The sequence below is a fragment of the Eulemur rufifrons genome, chromosome 3 (genome assembly GCF_041146395.1).
Source record: "Eulemur rufifrons isolate Redbay chromosome 3, OSU_ERuf_1, whole genome shotgun sequence".
In the NCBI taxonomy this organism is placed as follows: Eukaryota; Metazoa; Chordata; class Mammalia; order Primates; family Lemuridae; genus Eulemur; species Eulemur rufifrons.
The window spans coordinates 96378424-96398388 of record NC_090985.1 but is presented as its reverse complement, the minus strand read 5'-3'; the positions used below and the strand labels follow the sequence as shown (position 1 = coordinate 96398388).

General features: G+C 41.4%; 1 protein-coding gene across 2 annotated transcripts in view; it reads left to right on the top strand.

The window, feature by feature from the left end:
* The window catches only part of LYN (LYN proto-oncogene, Src family tyrosine kinase), a 113749-nt gene that overhangs the window by 50807 nt on the left and 42977 nt on the right, over nt 1-19965 (top strand). The window contains exons 2-8 of one of the 2 annotated variants that reach the window (XM_069465579.1): nt 1315-1388; nt 5134-5179; nt 6007-6112; nt 8979-9077; nt 9202-9305; nt 9845-9994; nt 11099-11251. In XM_069465579.1, the coding sequence (XP_069321680.1) occupies nt 1320-1388; nt 5134-5179; nt 6007-6112; nt 8979-9077; nt 9202-9305; nt 9845-9994; nt 11099-11251 (727 nt within the window). In that variant the 5' untranslated portion in view covers nt 1315-1319. Of the gene's footprint in view, nt 1-1314; nt 1452-5133; nt 5180-6006; nt 6113-8978; nt 9078-9201; nt 9306-9844; nt 9995-11098; nt 11252-19965 lie in introns of both variants that reach the window. The other variant, XM_069465578.1, reaches the window with a different exon arrangement.

The following is a 19965-nucleotide window of genomic DNA, read 5'->3' as shown; positions in this document are numbered from 1 at the left end:
GTCCCCAAATTTGGCAGTGCTTCAGAATTAACACAGATCACATTGGAGTGCCATGCCCCCACTAGACCCCAAAAGAATTTCCTGGACTGTGTCCATGGAATCTATTCTTCTCATGGATCTGTCCTTCTCATAGAGCTCCTAACAGATTTTCTTTTGTTTTTAATGTATAGATTTGACACTGAGGCTAGCTACACTGTAAGGCCAAAGGCACACCTGATTCCAATGTGCAAAATCACCTTCTCAGTCCCCAGAGTGCTGTGTGTAGTAGCGTGCCCATCCTGGTGTGAATTGATGCATAGAGTGTCACTGTGCTGCTCAGGCACAAGTCCTCTTCTTGCCATGGTAGCTCTTGCTCCACAGGCCTATCCTGGCTTGTGGTAGCCATGATTTTGCCACCACCTCTCCCTGCTTCCAGACTCAGATATCTCACTGGGAAGCCTACTGGATTTGATCACCTCGATGTTCCCATAAGCATCGTTTCCACCATACCTGTGTCTGCTCTGTTATTTCCAGTCTTGGTGAGGGCCACCACCATCTTCCTAGGCCCCAAACCATGCTCAATTGGAGCCAGGTTCTGTACTTCGTAGCTGTGAGTCACACCTGCCCTTGAAGCCTCAGCTCCCTCGCTTCACCTTGCACACTGCAGGTTGGATGTGTCACTTGTCTTCAGAGGGAAGAAACTAACTCCCTGGCATTGCATCCAGTATGTGCCTCCCTCTCTGACCCTGAGGTTTGGTCTTGCCTACCTGTTCCTTGGCTACAGTCTTTAGTGTTGCAGAGCTGGTCCTGTGAAGGGGTCAGGTTGATGTAGCTCTCTGAAGGGGCCAGATTAGCATATTAGCTGTTGTTGCATGTGAAGTTCCTTTTTCCTGGAATTCCTTTACTGACTGTGCAACCTGGCTGACACTCGCCTATTTCCACTCACAGAGAATTTCCTCCAGAAAGCTCTCTCTGACCACCTCCTTTTCCTCTTACCTGAGTTAGATGTCCTTTCCTAGGTCCTGTGCATCCTCTATTATTGACTCACCCCATTGTACCCTAATTTCACTTCACACATCTTCACCACAAGAATATGAGCATATTTAGAGCAGGAATTATGTTTGGCTGATGTAAAATTGTTGCTAAACAAATATTTCTTGAATGAATGAATGAACAAGCAAGACCATTTGTGAACAATATCTACATTTGACTTAATTAATCTATGTGTGATGAAGAATAAAAGTATATTCTTTTTACTCTTCTTTGATAGATTTTGGTGGCTTGAAGTAAGTTCTGGAATGGTAAAACAATGTCATTGCTTTTGTATCCCAACAGGAAATATGGGATGTATAAAATCAAAAAGGAAAGACAATCTGAATGACGATGGAATAGATTTGAAGACTCAACCAGTACGTAATACTGACCGAACTATTTATGTGAGAGATCCAACGTCCAATAAACAGCAAAGGCCAGTAAGTAGATAGTCTCAGGGGAGAATTCCCACAGCAGGATCAAAGCATGGCTGCATAATTTAAAAAACAATTTGTAATATATGCATGCAAAAAAATCACATTGATTATTTGGGCCTCAAATAACTTTTGATATGCTTTGTATTAATAACTTAATCCTTTAAAGAACATGTAAACATTTTAGGGATAACCAGGCCACTTATTATGCAATAAAAAAGGGCCTTTGGTCACATTCTTATGTGTGGAGAGAATCATCTTACATATTTCTGGTACAAAGACCCCACTTAAAAAAAAAAATATATATATATATATATAGAGAGAGAGAGAGAGAGAGAGAGGGAGAAATAGATTTGTGTGACTTAAGATAGGTAGTGAGATTAGCACAGTGATCTGAAAGCAAACAGCTAAAATAAGTGCTAATGTCTTTTGGTGTTTCGTAAATCGCACATTGTGCTTTATCCCTTCTTGTTCGTTCGTTTGGTTTCCTTCCATCCTTCCTTCCTTCTCTTTGTCTTCTTTCTTCTTTCTCTTTTCTTTCTCACTCTGTTGTCTAGACTAGAGTGCAGTGGCCCAATCACAGCTCACTGTAGCCACAGCTCATTGTAGCCTCACTGTAGCGTGAACTCCACTGATCCTCCTGCCTCAGCCTCCTGAGTAGCTGAGACTACAGGCGGGCACCACCATGCCCAGCTAATTTTTCTTTTTTGTAGAGATGCAGCCTGCTCTTGCTCAGGCTGGTCTTGAACCCCTGTCCTTCTGTCTCTGTCTCCCAAAGCACTGGGGTTACAGGTGTGACCTACCACGCCCAACCTCATTTCTTCAATTAATTCAAAATAGTACAGCTCCTCAAGTTGTCATGATTTATTTTAGTGAATTAAAAGATTAAGGAAAAACACATCTAATTCTGCTCCCTAACCTTAGGCAAATATCTGTGCTAGAAATTTTATATGAGTGTTATGCTATTTGATACATTTGGGAAATGCTTGACAAAGAACTAATAGTATACTTCATGGAAAGAAGGAAGCTTTGGGCAATTATAACCTTAAATCCACTTTATTTCAGACCTTATATTCTTTACATATATTTTCTCATGATTTTTTAAGATATGCATATCCTCAAATAACCTGATTTTTATAAAGTTTCTCAGCGTTTAAGCTGGAAACAGCTTATTCCAGGTTATCCCAAATACTTTTATTAAGAACTTTCATAGTTTCCCTAGTCTGACATGCTTTTAAGTGCCTTGGCATTTTAGAAAGATGTTTTCGATACCAAGCCCTTCTGCCTGCCCTTCCCCCAGCCCGTCCCATTGTCCTGCAGGTGGGACACATCCTCCACAAACCAAAGTCACACGCCATCGTTGAGACCGATAAGTCAGAGTTGCTCTTATTAAGAAGTAGAGATGAAGAATGAATAAATTTATGCTTTTAAGTTATCATATATGATGTTTCTGGATAAATTAACATTGTAATTTTATGTAGAGAAAATATATATACTTAAAATTTGTAAGAATATTAATAGCTTTAATAATTTGGTGATAAATACATATAAATATAAAATTTAAAAGCCTATTATATAAATATATACATATATAGAACTAGATATTACATAAATGTGATAAATAGAAAGTAATGTAAGAGGAATTGGAATCACATAGTTTTCTTATAAACTTCACAGTTCTCATAAAAAGAATCTGTTTTCTTCTCATACCATGTGCTATAGATTTTATATGCTTTAAAACCCACGTTGTTTTGGTTTTGTTTTCTGTTTCTTTCTTTCTTTCTTTATTATTATTATTTGTTTGAGACAGAGTCTCGCTCTGTTGCCCAGGCTAGAGTGCCGTGGCATCAGCTAGCTCACAGCAACCTCAAACTCCTGGGCTCAAGCAATCCTTCTGCCTCAGCCTCCTGAGTAGCTGGGACTACAGGCCAGTGCCACTATGCCCGGCTAATTGTTTTATTTTTAGTAGAGATGGGGTCTCGCTCTTATTCAGGCTGGTCTCGAACTTCTGAGCTCAAGAGCGATCCTCCCGCCTCGGCCTCCCAGAGTATTAGGATTACAGGCGTGAGTCACCGCACCCGGTCTGCTTTCTGTTTCTAAATGATGAATGAAGATGTCCTTTATTCAGAAAAGCAAAAGAGAATAGTACAAATTTACACACCATTTTTTCCTCTTGTTCAGAGTAAAGAAGACTAAAAATCAAGTTAGAAAGCAGAAGTAGTAAACAGGTTTGAAATCTTTCAATTCCCTCGTGGAAACCATAAATATTAATACTTTAGTTTGGGCCTCCTGTGGTCACGGATACCCTTGTTTCACGAGCCAGTCAGTATGGGCTTATTCATGGCTATAAATACCACCCTCAGCCCCGGCCAGATGTGCCGAATGCATTCCATGGGTTGATGACAAGGAGGGTCGACACAAATTCAACAGCACTCTAGAAAAAGCCATTTTACAAGCTAGAGCAACAGAATATTAGGCCCATATATGTGTTTTAAAAAGTGTATTAAAATGTTGAAAACTAAAGGCTCTTTGATATTTGAAAAATCAGCTCGCTGTTTCAGAATGATTTAGTTTCTCATCTTCTAATTATTTCCTCCAAATCATATAAAATAGATCATACCTCCTAATTGTGCAAATCTAAATGACTGAAAAATCAGGATAAAACTTCTTGAAATGAGTACTGAAGGACAGCATGTCACCATGGGCTTTCTGATACCACAATACAGTCATGTTCCTCTACCCCCTCACTGAATTAGAGAATAAATGGACTGACTTTCATCAGAAATTTAAATTTCAGTACAAACCATTTTGGTCCCATTCTGTGAAATCACTTTAATCAAAGAGAAAGAGAAAAGCTACATGGATTGCAGTATAGGCCTCTGACAGCACCTTCCTTGTGAGAGGCCCAGAGGCCTCCGGCAGCCTCACGTGGCACTGCGAGAAAAAGGAATTTGATTTAAAAGGTAACCGAGAGAGGCTTTTGTGCCACCAGACCCCAATAATTTACCTCCCAACTAAAATGACAGAGGATGCCATCTGTCCCAGCGACGGAATCATGGGCCGGTTAGGACTTGCTCTCTGCTGCCAGTAACAGAGCCCTGACTACAGGTTTTTAAACAAGCCTTGGAAACCTGGAGTTGGGCAGTCCTGGGCTGGGTGGCAATTCTGCCAAGTCACCAGGGCCCAGCCACTTCCTTGTGTCGCCTTGCTGCCCTTGGTGGTTTCCATGACTGCTGGGACTCCAGCCTTCACTTGTTCCTAGGCAAAAAGGAGATGAGGGACAAGGACAGCCTTTGGCAGAGCCCCACGCAACCATTTTGCTGGTAGAAAGGCCCCCTCCCCCATCTGTCTTGGGGGCTCAGAAGTTTGGGAGCATAGTCACTGAGCTGGGCAAATTGCCACCCCACGTAAGATTAGGGTTCTGTTAGCAAATAAGGGGGAGTTAAGACGGGGTGAGCCTTGCTCACTTCCTGCCTCCACACACAGGCAAATGACAGAAGAGCGTGCCACCGGCCCCGTAGGTGGGGGCATAGCTCTACAGACTTCTCTGTCTGCTCTCCCATTCTCTCCAGCTCAATAAGTTAGCAAATCCAAACGTCATTTGCTACGGTTAGAAAAATGATATACAACATGAGTGTAAGAAAAACTAAACATGAAATTTTTCTTTCTAACAAATATTCTCTTGTAGGTTCCAGAATCTCAGCTTTTACCAGGACAGAGGTTTCAAACTAAAGGTATGTTTTAGTAACAACATAGTTAAATGTTTTTCTTTACTGTTAGAGCTTCTATAAAATAGTTGTCCTAGACATTTTTATTAATTTTTTTATTGTGGGAAAGCATGTATAATATAAAATTTACCATCTTGATCATATTTTAGTGTACAGTTCAGTGACATTAAATACATTCACATTGCTGTGTGACCGTCAACACCATCTACCTCCAGAACCTTTTATCTTCCCAAACTCAGACTCTGCACCTATTAAACAATAATTCCTCCTTTACTTCTGCCCGCAGCCCCTGGCAACCACCAGTGTTCTTTTTGTCTCTGTGAATTTGTCTACTCTAGGTACCTGGGATGAGTAGAATCATTCAGTATTTGTCCGTTTGTGTCTGGCTTGTTTTACTTAACATAATTTCTGCAAGCTTCCTCCATGTTGTAGCATGTGTCAGACCCATATTCCTTTTTAAGGCTGAATAATATTTCCACTTTAAGTGTATACCACATTTTGTTTATCTGTTCATCCACTGATGGACGTTTGGATTATTTCCACATTCTGGCTATTGTGAGTAATGCTGCTATGAACATGGGTTTCTTAAACGTAGAGTTAAAATTACAGTTGTAGTTTTAAATGACTTCCCGTAACAAACACTGCACACAGTGCAGACGGCAGGTTACTTTCCGTAGCCCCGGTAGACCGGAACCCGCAGGGAGGAAGCCCGTGTCCTTACCCCAGCTGCCCTCTCTTCAGCGCTTCGTCCGGCCCCATCCTTTGTGCCCGTTTGCTAAAACATTTCTGCTGGTGGGTTCTCACAGGCGACCACTTGTGTTCTTCCTGTTTAGATCCAGAGGAGCAAGGAGACATTGTGGTGGCCCTGTACCCCTACGATGGCATCCACCCGGACGACCTGTCTTTCAGGAAGGGAGAGAAGATGAAAGTCCTGGAGGAGTAAGTGCTCCCGAGCACACTGTGGCCGCCGCAACTTTGCTCGGGCGCTGGGTCCTACATGCTGTCCCCTTGTTTTGCTTCTGGTACCACGGCCAGACCCCCTGCTTGTGGTGGGCGGGAGGCCTCCTAGCCTGCTTGCTGTACTATGGCTTGGGCAGTGGAAGGAGTAGGGCCATAGGAAGTTTCCTTTTAAGGCCACCTGTGAGCACTCTTCCGGGGGGAGTCCCTCTGAAGACAGACCCCTGTTTCTTTCTTTCTCCAGCTGTGCCACCTTAAAACGTTTGAGTCTGTGTGGCATCTGCATGTTATTTATAATGCCATTTTTATTTTATTGTATTACTTAGATTTATACTGGGTATATGGCCCAGTTTGATTTCTGTGGATACTGTCCTAGAGCAGCCGTGTTGGAAACACCTCTACTCAGCAGCTGCGTGCTTCTGTGGACACGTGGGTGTTGTCATTTCCTTGTCCCCCTCCATGCTGACTCACAGACAGTGTGAGTCTGTGGGACAGTAAGAACAGTGCTAAGAATAAGTGACTCCAAGCATTTTAATTCTAGCTTGCTTTTCCTACTAATCTTGCAGGAAGCGTCATCATGATCTGCTAAGTAGGGTTAGAGCAGGGAGACCCTCTAATTAAGGGTACGGTGTTCAGGGGTTGAGAGACCACAGTGTTGCTTATAGGTTGAGTGTGGCCCTGCCACTTGATAGTTGTGTGACCTCAACAAGTCACTTAAACTCTATACTTTGGTTTCTTCACTTATAAACTGTGAACGACAGTGCCTGTACTGTGGGGTTGATGTGAGCACGGCACGTTTCTGTGTGTGTGTGTGTGTGTGTGTGTGTACCACAAGCATAGAGCAGGCATCGCTTAGTGTTAGCTGCAGTCTTCCCTCATGTCTTGCAGACAGGGATCCCATCTGCGTGTGGAATTCGAGGAGGAACACAGTTTAAGGCTCGGATGGTTAAGGGACCCATTTCTTCCCCCTTTATCAGTCCCCTGTCCCGGCTCCAGGGCTGCCTCCTGGCTGAGAGTATGAGCGTGGTGGTAACTCACCTGCTGGGAACTCTTTTATGGTTTTCTTTCTCTTTTGTTTCATGGCTTCCATCTCTGTGGTAACTAGGTGTTTGAACCAAGGAGTTGATAACACATGAACGACAACCCGTTATTCCCTTGACCCCCATTTCTCTAAGGATCCTAAAGCATTTCTTAGCTATCCTGGGGGAAGATACAGATGTTTTGCTTCTGCAAAATGGGAGCCATTGTTACCAGCTCGTGTTTGGCAGCACTGAGCACAGTGACCTGCACTTCAGCTGAAAGGCTCTTGTCCTTCGCTTCCGTCTGTAAACATACTTTTATTCCATTGAAAGGGGTGAATTTCCCCCTGGATTCTGGGGTTGTAGGGATGTTCCCCACTTTACCTCACCCCCCCAAACAAATAACCTTAAAAGAATTGCTATTGTAGCTCTTGAGTCTTAGATATAAACACTTTTTTCCTCTTTTACTTTTAGTTGACACGTAATAATTGTATATATTTATGGGATAAAGAGTGATATTTTGATACATTCATACAATGTGTAATGATCAAATCAGGGTAATGAACACATTCATCACCTTGGACATTTATCATTTCTTTGTGTTGTGAACATTCAAAGTGCTCTCTTAATAGCTTTTTCTCTTTCTCTCTTCTTTTTTTTTTTTTTTTTTTTTTGAGACAGAGTCTCACTCTGTTGCCCAGGCTAGAGTGAGTGCCGTGGCGTTAGCCTAGCTCACAGCAACCTCAAACTCCTGAGCTCAAGCGATCCTCCTGTCTCAGCCTCCCGAGTAGCTGGGACTACAGGCATGCACCACCATGCCCGGCTAATTTTTTCTATATATATATTTTTAGCTGTCCATATAATTTCTTTCTATTTTTAGTAGAGATGGGGTCTCGCTCTTGCTCAGGCTGGTCTCGAACTCCTGAGCTCAAACGATCCGCCCACCTCGGCCTCCCAGAGTGCTAGGATTACAGGCGTGAGCCACCGCGCCCGGCCTCTCTCTTCTTAATATTAATAGCTTTATTGAGAATTCACAGTACCATACAATTCACCAATTAAAGCGTGCGATTCAGTTTTAGTATATCCTCAGAATTGTGCAACTTCACCACGACCATTTTAAAACATTGTTAACACCCCAAAAAGAAACCCAGCAGTCCTGAGCCATTACCCCCACCCTCACCATTTTCTCCAGCCCTAGGAAACCACTAATCTACTCTTTATCTCTTAAAATTGGCCTATTCTGGACACGTCATCTAAATGGAATCATGCAGTGGTCCTTTGTGACTGGCTTCTTTCACTGAGCATAGTGTTTTAAGGTCATCCCTGTTGTAGTGTTTCTACACTTCATTCCTTTTTACTGCTGAATAATACTCCATCGAATGGATATGCCAGATTTGACTTATTCATTCATTAGTTGGTAGACATTTGGGTTGTTTCTACTTTTTGGCTTTTACGGATAATGCTGCTTTGAACATTCATGTATAAGTTTTTGTGTGGACATATGTTTTCATTTCTCTTGGGTATATGTCTAGAGGTGGAATTGGTAACTATATTATTTTAAGTTTACTTTTAATTGTTTATTGATATATAATATTTGTACATATTTTTGGGGCACATGTGATATTTTTAGCTTCTTTTTTATTTTTAGAGATAGGGTGTCACTCTGTCACCCAGGCTGGAGTACAGTGGCACAGTCATAGCGCACTGCAGTCTCCAACGCCTGGGCTCAAGAGATCCTCCCACCTCAGCCTCCCTAGTAGCTCGGACTGCAGGTGGGCACCACCATGCTAATTCCTTGAGCTTCTTTTTGCTGTGCGTTTCTATTCCAGGCATGGAGAATGGTGGAAAGCTAAGTCCCTTTCAACAAAGAGAGAAGGCTTCATCCCCAGCAACTACGTGGCCAAAGTCAACACCTTAGAAACAGAAGAGTGAGTCCCTATGTGTTGTCATCTTCCATCGTTTTGTTTACTTCACTGGATTTCTTGTTGATATTCTTCATCTTGCTCTTGCTCTGGAACATGGCAGTCATGAAATGTTAAAACGTCTTCACAGGTGGTTTTTCAAGGATATAACCAGGAAGGACGCAGAAAGGCAGCTTCTGGCACCAGGGAACAGCGCTGGAGCTTTTCTTATCAGAGAAAGTGAAACATTGAAAGGTGGGAATTGGTTTAAGGCCTCTTATAAAACACTATTTAGGAAATCGTTTTTAGAAACTATTACAGAATTACTCAAAAAAGAGAAGGATATAGAATACTCTGGTAGTAAAAGTTTTATAGTTTGATAGCAAATAAGCTCAAATGATAAGTTTTGCTTCTAAAAGTAACATACAAAGCAGGCGTAGGTATGGCCAGTTCTTACCACTCTTTATGTTTGCCGAGCCTCTTGCGTTATTATTTGGAGTAAATCCTGAAATTTAAAGACAAAGAAAATTAAGGTAACTTTTTAATTCAGCAAAATAATAATTTTAAAAACTATCATGAAGAAAGAAAATGGCATGTTGGTAAGCTACACAGCAAATAAAATGCTAGTTCCATTTGTCAAGTAGGATTTTTATAGGACTGTAAAAATTATGCATTATATACATAATTTATATTTTGCATATTTTTATGGTGAAATGTGTACTGTATTGTTGTCTAATGCAGATCTTATTTTTCAATATAAACATATACCTTACTTTATGCTTTTGCCCCAACAGGAAGCTTCTCTCTGTCTGTCAGAGATTATGACCCGGTGCATGGTGATGTTATTAAGCACTACAAAATTAGAAGTCTGGACAATGGGGGTTATTACATCTCTCCGAGAATCACTTTTCCCTGTATCAGTGACATGATTAAGCATTACCAAAGTAAGTAAAAACCAAAGGTCAGACTAGACAGAATGCATTTATTATGATACACATAAGGTGTCAAGCACTATTTTTATGTTAAAACTTTTTATGCATCATATTTCTTTTGGATAAAGTTGGCAGGTCACATTCTATAACTGATTCTAAATTAATCTGTGATTAAACATGCAAAGGAAGACTTGATCTTTGTGAATAATTATCCCAGTCCTTCCTAGCTGCTCCATGCTGTTTGACATTCAGTGTTCCAAAATTACCAACAGAAAAATAATCATTATTTTTGTATATGCCTATTTTTACAAGGCATCCAAATATCTGGAATAGGAACGCAGATTCGCAGATCTGTGTCTTTGCGGTCTATGTGTAAAAGTAATATGTATTCTTGGTGAAAGAAAATAGAAATAACACCCCCATCACCACCAAAATATTTTAAAGTGGCAAGTCAATATCCTGCCCTCTCTGGTGCCACGTTCAAGCCCTGTGGAGCTGGGAACCTTTGGATTCCTGTCCTGTGTGACTGAAGTCAGGTGCGGTGGTTATTGCTCCTGCTGTTTTCCAGGACCTGCTGGAAGGGAACGCCCATTATAGGTTTGCTTAGGTTCCAAAGTATGGAGAGAGCAAAGTGCCTCCGATTATGTGACCTCCACCCTCTCTCTGCCCTCCCCATTCATTTGTGCATCTGGCAAGTGTGTTGAGGGCTGGCTGTGCTGTGGCCCTGTTCTGGGGCTGGGAGTTCAATGGTAACATGACCAAGTCCCCACCGTGGTGCCCTGTGGAGCTTATGTGGGCTCAGTAATTTGAAATCATGTTTTATTAAGTGTGACAACCTGTCAGCCTTTAGGTATCTGTTGTTTGTTGGCTTTGTTTGTTTTGCTTTTATATGTCAGCAGTGCTAATGAGTAAAATCAAGGATGTTTCAAATTGTCTTTTCTTATAAGAATTTCAAAAGCTACAGTTAATATGAAGAATACTCCCCATAAGCATTTTAGGTCCATAGACTGTGGCAGTTTGGATATTATAAGACTAACAGTCCAAACTTTTCTTCATAGACACTGCTAAAATATAAAGTGTTGCATTTCTTAACCTTTGGTTTCCCTTCCAAATTAGAGCAGTCAGATGGCTTGTGCAGAAGACTGGAGAAAGCATGTATTAGTCCCAAGCCACAAAAGCCGTGGGATAAAGATGCCTGGGAGATCCCCCGGGAGTCCATCAAGCTGGTGAAAAGGCTCGGCGCTGGACAGTTTGGGGAAGTCTGGATGGGTAAGTGTGTGGCCCCGGGGCCAGTGTCCTCTCTGGAGATGACACCTGGAGAAGTGAGGGCTCAAGCCCGTTTCTATCAGCTTCTGAGCCGGATGCTAAATTGCGTCGGAAGCATCATTTCTGTTGCCTTCCCCTGTCCGCCTGGGGCTGGGAACTGGCCTGCCAAATCCATTTGCTTCGGCTCTTGCTCTTCCTCGTGACCTAGTAATTCGCTAAATGTTCGTAAGGAAGGGAGCAACGGGGACTTCCCTTGATCCTTCTGTCTACTCCTTCCTGTCTCTCGTCGCCTGTTCTCCGGATGCACATGTTAAGTGTGGGGAATGTGCCTCCGTCTCAGGAGAGGAACTCGTGGGGATAGGACCCACTGGCGTCATAGAAAGCATCACATTTATTACAATTTGAGGGTCACCAAGAAAGTTTCTAAAGATGCTCAAAGTCTCGTCATCAGTGACTCAGGCTGGCAAGAGGCATGCCCGAATGATGGCAATGCCTTCCTCACGGCATCCTTTCTGCCCAACTGTCTTTTAAAAAGCTTTTGTAGTAAGTGTGAATTTCTTTTGTGGTAAGAATTAAAAACAAAAAATAATTTTTTTTAAAAAAAAGCATAACATTCTCTTTTATGTTCTCATTGCAAATGCAGTTGCTTCTGGAAAGTGTAACCAGCCAGGTCATTCGTATCTAACTGGGTCACTTTCTCTGTGCCAGCTCTGTTGAGTGAAAGCGAGTGTGATTTCTAAATAGAGGGGCAGACGGCTTTTACAGCCCCAGCCGGGCAGAAGGCGAACGCCTTGCTGCCGCGTGCAGGCCATCACCTCCACGTCCAGGGAGCTGCTCGGGAGAGGTTTTCCTTCCCAAACCTTGGCTCCTGGGGTCGCAGCCTTGCCTACTCTGTCCTGTTGGCACCTCTTTAGTGACTTTTAAATATGGCTGGCACTGACCTACCCTGTAATTAATTCTTAGTGCACTGGGAGTCTTTGTGAACATAGTTACGGAATTCAGGTAAACTGGTTACATAACCTCACAGTCTCCATTCTGGCTGGCATATTTTGGGACCAGCTGGCAGCGCACATCAGACACTCTGTTTGTATCCCAGCCAGCAGACTCAGGGCTGTAAGTGCTCGCTTTGGATGTTGTCTCTTCCTGTACACTCTGTTGACTAAGTCACAACATCCTCCTCCTCATTTCTCTGTCTGCTCTTTTTTTAAATTAATATGAAATTTTCACATGACAGAAAATCGTTTTAAAGTGAAAAATTCAGTAGCATTTAATACTTTCGCAATGTTGTACAACCACCATCTCTGTCTACTTCCAAAATGTTTTCCTCACCCCAAAAGGAAACAATGTACCCATTAAACAATAACTCCCCATGCCCCACCCTTCAGCCCCTGGCAACCTCTATTCTACTTTTTCCTTCTATGAATTTGACTAATCTAGGTACCTCATGTAAGTGCAATCATACAATATTTGTCCTTTTATACCTGGCTTATTTCACTTAGCATAATGTTTCCAAGGTTCATTTATGTTGTAGAATATATCAGAATTTCATTTTTTTTAATGGCTGTGTAATATTCCATTGTATGAATACAACACAGTTTGTTTATCTCCTAATTTATTGATGGATGTTTTGGTTGTTTCTACCTTTTGGCTGTTATGAATAATGCTGCTATGAGTATTTATGTACAAATTATTGTGTGGACACATATTTTCTCTTGGGTATATACCTAGGAGTGCAATTGCTGGGGCATATAGTAAGTTCATGTTGAAGTTTTAGAGGAACTGCAAAACTGTTACATGCTCATTTTTCAAAAATGACTTGCCTTCTTTTTTTCCTCCCAAGATAGTCACATTTATTTCTTAATTTTTTTTTTCAAATCCACAGAATAGGGGCAGGAATGGTATAATGAACATTGTATAACCTTCACTGAGATGCAGCAGTTTTTAATATTTTGCTTTGTATATATACACATACATACATGTTGTTGTTAAACCACTTGAGAGTAAGTTGCAGATGTGATGACTGTTCACCCCTAAATACTCAAGCATGTGTCTCCTCAGAGCAGGGCCATTACCTTACTCAGTACCATGGTCACATGCAGGAAATTTAACATTGATACATACTGTTATCTAATACAGAGTCAATATTTGAATTTCCCCAGTTGTTCCAGTAATGTCCTCATGGCTATTTTTCCCCAACCTGGCATCACAAATTTGCCCTTAGTTGACACGTCTTTAGTCTTCTTTAATCTGGAACAGTCCCTTGGCGTATCTTCATCTTTCATGGCACTGACATTTTGTAGAACACAGGTCAGTTGTTTTGTAGAATGTGCCACAATTTGGGTTCTTCTGATGTTTGTCAGGATTTGGCTCAGGCTGTGCCCTGTGAACTGCATTTAACTGCCTGGGCGATGCTGTGCGTTCAGGACATCCGTCAGGAGCCGTCATAGGAATTGGTCCCATTCTTCGATGTTCTGTTTTATTTTGTTTAAGGTGGCCCACTGTGTTTCTCCATGATGACTTTTTATTCCCTTTTGTTGTGAATAAATCGTCTGTGGGAAGATCTGTGAGACTGTGTAAAAAGAACTTTCCCCAGATGGTTTCATCATGGTCTGCTCATTTCGCATTCTCTTCCCCCTGAAGCTGCAGTCCTCCCTGTGCTCCTCCCACACTCCCTAGATAGGTCTGATCTGATCCCCCGCCTCACGCCAGGGACAGGGACTTCTGCCTTCTCTCCCTGGCTTCCCTTTCAAGGTTTCTCTCTTCACTGAGAGTATTGACAGGAGAAACATTACCACTATCACATGCAGTTGTGCTCTTAGTCCATCTGTACGCTCTTTCCTCTTACCGTGACTTGAAGTGGGGAGAAGGAGTAGGAAGATGACCGGAGGAGGAGAGAAAGAATGTGCAGGCTGTACGGTCCACAGGCTCCGCTCTAGGTGCATTTTCAGGGATATTTTCACGTACTCATTCCAGGAGCACTGTAAGGTTGGCATCACTGTCTTCATTTGATAAATGATGACACTGAGAATCAGATAAGCAACTCGCCCAAGGTCGTTCAAGGCAGTCAGAGAGCCAGCTTGCCCTGGCGTCTAAGAGCCCTGGATGCTATTGCTTGCTAAGCTATTTACAAGTTAATTTGACTTCCCTCACCTCAGTTTCCACATCAGTGAAATGGGCAAAAAGCTATCTCATCAGTTGTTGAAAGGAAGAGTGAGATCATGTACCTGAAGTGTTTCCCACACAGTCTGGTTCCATGTGCTCTACTTTTTATTATTATTTCTACTTTTCTGCATTTGACTCTAGTCACTGAAAGCTATATTTTGATGAATTTTTCCCAATTTTAATTATGAATCAAAGTTGTAAATAATCCTTCCTATGGATATTTGCTGGTGGAGGAATTGCATATCTGTCATGAAGAGGAATGTAGAGAGGGTTTAACCGGGGTGTAGTTCACTCTAAAGCAGTAGCACTCCGTATAAAGTGATAATTTGGAATTTTGTTTTACCCTCCCTGCATTCAGCTGAGAAGCCAGGATAAAGATGTAGAACTGCATGCTGTTTATACCTGAGAGATGAGTAACAGTGAACCAAGTGAGTTCAAATCCCACTGCCTGGGTGAATTGTATGCATGTGAATCATATCTCAGTAATGCTGTTTTAAAAATGCAGTTGCTACCAGGCTGGTGCATGGCATCAGCAATGCTGCTGCCAGCTGTGTTTTCAGTGCACCTTCCAGGGAGTGGCTGGTGAGGGTGGGGGCGGGAAGTGAGGAGCAAGGCAGAAGTTGGGGCACACACCTGAGTGGACCTGCCTACAGCCCCCGGTCTGTCCCAAGACATGAACCTGGGCTGAAATTGTATACCTGGAATTCAAGCACATTGGTCCTTTCTGGGATTGAGAAACCTCTTTGGCTGTATCCAGATACACTAAATCCCCCTGCCCAGTCTCACACTTCCCTGCTCATGGGCTTCCACTGGGCCATATGCTAAATGTTCACACTTTGATTTTAAGGAACTTTTATTTGGTGTGTGCCCTGGGAGAAGCTGAGGTTTAGAAGAGAGGAGAATGGGATCTTGGGAAATATGTACTTGTTTTACCCAGAGTGTTACTTTTTATTTAAACTGTTTGAAAGAGAAAACCTTGTGAAAATATATCACTTGGATAGATGTGCTATCAGGTTGGTGCAAAAGTAATTGCGGTTTTGGACTGTGAATTTTATGTCATTATAACTAGGCTCAAACACATCTCTATTAATCAAAATAGGAACCATTACAATCAACATATTTTTGCTAACAAGAAATAAGTTTGTTTATTCCTGTAGCATAAAAATCCATGCTTTGGAATCTGACACATTCTTGGAAAGCATTTTCTGCATCCTGCTGGTTGTGGAAGTGTTTTCCCTGCAAAAAGTTGTTGAGGTGCTTGAAGAAGTAGTAGTTGGCTGGTGAGAGGTCAGGTGAATGTGGGAGATGAGGCAAAACTTCGTAGCCCAATTCATTCAACTTATAAAATGTTGGTTGTGCTACATGCCGTCGGGCATTGTCTTAGAGAAGAATTGGGCCCTTTCTGTTGACTGATGCTGGCTGCAGGCATTGCAGATTTTGGTGCATCTCATCGATTTGCTGAGCAGACTTCTCAGATGTAATGGTTTTGCTGGGATTCAGAAAGCTGTAGGGGATCAGACTGGCAGCAGACCACCACACCGTGACCATGACCTTTTTTGCTGCAAGTTTGGCTTTGGGAAGTGCTTTGGAGCTTCTTCTCAGTCCAACCACTAGTTGGTCATCACCAGTTGTATAAAATCCACTTTTAGTTACATGTCACAATCCAATTAAGAAATGGTTCGTCGTTGTTGTGTGCGAGAAGACACTTCAACAATTTTTTTGATTTTTGGTCAGCTCATGAGGCACTCACTCACCGAGCTTTTTCACCTTCCCAATTTGCTTCAAATGCCGAAGGTAGAATGGTCAACGTTGAGTTCTTTGGCAACTTCTCATGTAGTTGTAAGAGGATCAGCTTCGATGGTTGTTCCCAATTGGTCGTTGTCAACTTCCTACGGCTGGCCACTGCACTCCTCATCTTCAAGGCTCTTGTCTCCTTTGCAAAACTTCCTGAACCATCACTGCACCTATGTTCATTTGCTCCACTGCTTTATGACCCATTTGGAACTCGAATAAGAAAATCAGTCTATTCATCATCAGGGACGTAAAAAAAAAAAAAAGAAAGAAAGAAAGAAAATCACTCAAATTTGCTTTTTGTCTAACATCATTTCCATAGTCTAAAATAAATATAAATAGCAAGTAATAAGTCCTTAGCAAAAAAACATAAAGCAAGCAATGCATATTAAAATGATGTATAACATAACCACATTTATTTAAGAATGTATTCCAATATCAAACAACAAATTTCAAAAATGCTAAAACCGTAACTACTTATGCACCAAACTAATTTTTTTTTTTTTTTAATTGTAGTAAAGTACACATAACCGAAAACTTACATCTTAACCATCTTTGAGTGAGCAGGTCAGTAGTGTTAAGTACATTCACATTGTTGTGCAACCGATCTCCAGAATCTCTTTCCATTTTATAGAACTGAGATGCTCAACTCCCCGCCAGAGTCTGGCAACAGCCATTCTACTTTATGAATCTGACTACTTTAGGCACCTCAAATAATTGGAATCATACAGTATTTGTCTTTTTGTGACTGGCCTATTTCACTGAGCATAATTCCTCCAAGGTTCATCCATGTTGTAGCATGTGTCAGAATGTCCTTCCTTTTCAAGGCTGAATAATGTTCCCCTGTATGCATATATCCCATTTTGCTTATCTGTTCATCTGCCCATGGACACTTGGGTTGCTTCTACCTTTTGGCGGTTTCGAATAACGCTGCTGTGAACAGGGGTGTATAGATATCTCTTAGAGACCCTGCTTTCAGTTGTTTTGGGTATATACTCAGTGACATTGCTGGATCCTGTGATACTTCTATTCTTAATTTTTTGAGGAACTGCCGTGCTGTTTTCCATAGCAGCTGCACCACTTTACATTCCCACCGACAGTGTACAAGGTTTTAAATTTCTCCACATCCTTACCAATACTTGTTCACTTGTTATTTTCTGTTTTGGGGGGTTGGTTCATTGGTTGGTTGATTGTTTTTTGAGACAGAGTCTTGTTCTGTTGCCCCAGGTAGAGTGCAGTGGCATCAAAACAGCTCACTGCAACCTCAAACTCCTCGGCTCAAGTGATCCTCCCGTCTCAGCCTTCCAACTAGCTGTGACTATAGGCATGCGCCACCCCACCTGGCTCATTTTTTCCATTTTGTAGAGACAGGGTCTCGCTCTTGCTCAGGCTGGTCTCAAACTCCTGGCCTCAAGCCATCCTCCTGCCTTGGCCTCCCAAAGTGCTAGGATTACAGGCGTGAGCCACCATGCACAGCCTGGTTGGTTTTTTTAATAGTAGCCATGTTAATGGACATAAGGTGATATCTCATTGTGGTTTTGATTTGCAATTCCCTAATGATTAGGGATGTTGAGCATCTTTTGCTTAGTGGTCATTTTATATCTTCTTTGGAAAAATGTATGTTCAAGCCTTTTTCACATTTTTTAAATCATGTTTTTTGAATTTGATTTATTAATACTGTTTTAAAGAGAGAGGCAGTAGAGCCTTATCTGAAATGGGGGTTATAATAGAGCCTAACGTGGGGAGAGGGTGTAAAGATTGATGAAACGATGCAGGTAAGTGCTTAGTCCAATTGACAGCATTCAAAGCACTGTTATTATTAAATACTTAATATTATTATAAAGAAAATATGGCGACATTAGTGCAAAGGCTATAAAGAGAGGAAAGAAATTACCCAGGCTTTTCCCAATAAACAAAAATTGTTTGTTTCTTTGGTTTTTTAATTAATTTTTTTTATTTTGATATAATTGTGGATTCACATGCAGTTGTAAGAAATAATACAGAAATGAATACGTATGTCCACACAAAAACCTGTACATGAATGTTCATAGCAGCATTATTCACAGTAGCCAAAAATGTCCATCAGGTGGTGAGTGGATAAGTAAAATTTGGCCTATCCATACAATGGAATATTCAGCGATAAAAAAAAAATGAAGAACTGACACCTACTACAACACGGACGACTCTTGAAAACACTATGCTAAGTGAAAGAAGTCGGCCACAAAGAAACACATATTATAAAATTTCATTTCTATGACATGTCCAGAACAGGCAAATCTATAGAGGTAGAAAGTAGATGCCTGGGTGCCTGGGGCCGGGGGCTGGGAGGACAGTGGGAGTAACTGATCATGAGTACGGGGTTTCTTTCTGGGGTGATGACAGTGTTCTAAAGTTGACTGTGGTGATAGTCATACAATTCTGAATATACAAAAAACTGGTGAACTATATACTTAAAATGAATATGGCATTGTATTTGAACTATATTTTAATAAGGCTGGCATATATATATATATATATATATAATAGGAATAATACAGAGAAATCCCATGTGTCGTTTACCCAGTTCCCCCCTATGGTAACATCTCACAAAACTAGTACAGTATCACTACCAGGATATTTGCATTGATAGTTGTTTGTTTTTAAAATGTGCTTTTCTCCTTCTAGTCTTGTATTGAAGGGAGGGAGAGAGAGTAGGAGAGAAGAGAAAAGAAGAAAAAAATAGAAAATTTTGACCTTGGATCTTTTGCTGATAGCGTCTGTGAGTTTGGCTGTCCGCCATGGAGCTCCTTCTTAGCTATTGAAATAATTTCAACATGTTGAATACGTTTAGCAGAGGAATACTGGGAATAAAACCAAGAGTGGTGATTAGCGATGCTGTGTTATGAATCAGAGGTCAAAGAATGCTCCCTCTCCACTGTGTGTTTGTGCGTCTCATTCTGATTGTCCAAGGGCTGGTGTAATAACTAGGTCTGTGCAGTTTAGAGCTGCCAGAGTTTAGTTCTTACTTTTCGAAGGATAAGCAGACTAGCTTTTCTCATTGATAGAAAAAATGCAACCAATTAAAATTATATTACTGTTAACCAAATAAGTTAATTTTTTTGTTAAACATAAGGAATTGTTCACCAGTCTGTTTTATGGTCTGAATATTTTTGGTCTGAAATACAGCAAACAAATACTAGGAAGTGACCTGTTCTTTGGGGCAAGGGGGTGGGTGGGGATGAAAGAGAGAGGTGTCTCTGCCTCAAGCTGTTTCCTCTTGTTTGTGTGATCCTCCTGACATCTGACATGGGTGACATGTTTCCTCTGTGAATTGTTCTACTCCCAGGGAACTGGCTGAACGGGGAGGCTAAGGACGATGTTTCCTCTTACCACGTAGTCTGTGAAGAGACTTTACAGAGAAAGGAAACATTTTCAATGGACTTTTGCTTGATAAATTCTCGCTTGAGCCAACTGAATTAAAATTAATCACTAGCCAACTTCCAAAATCAACTGCATGTATTTTTTTAAAAAAACACCTCCATTTTGTCGGGTACTTGGACACTTTTTACAAAGCCAGTCACAGCTGGAATTGGAGCTTTCTCAAGTTGTCACATCAGCTTTCTTTAACTATGGGAAAGGCGCACTCCACAAGAAGTTCTTTACTACCTTGAAAATATTTTTTAAAAATTATTTTACATCTGTACTGACAACCCAAATCTCTATGACTAGGTTAATTTGAATCTTCAAACTCCTGGGGAATGTCTTGGCAAAGTATAATTTAGTGT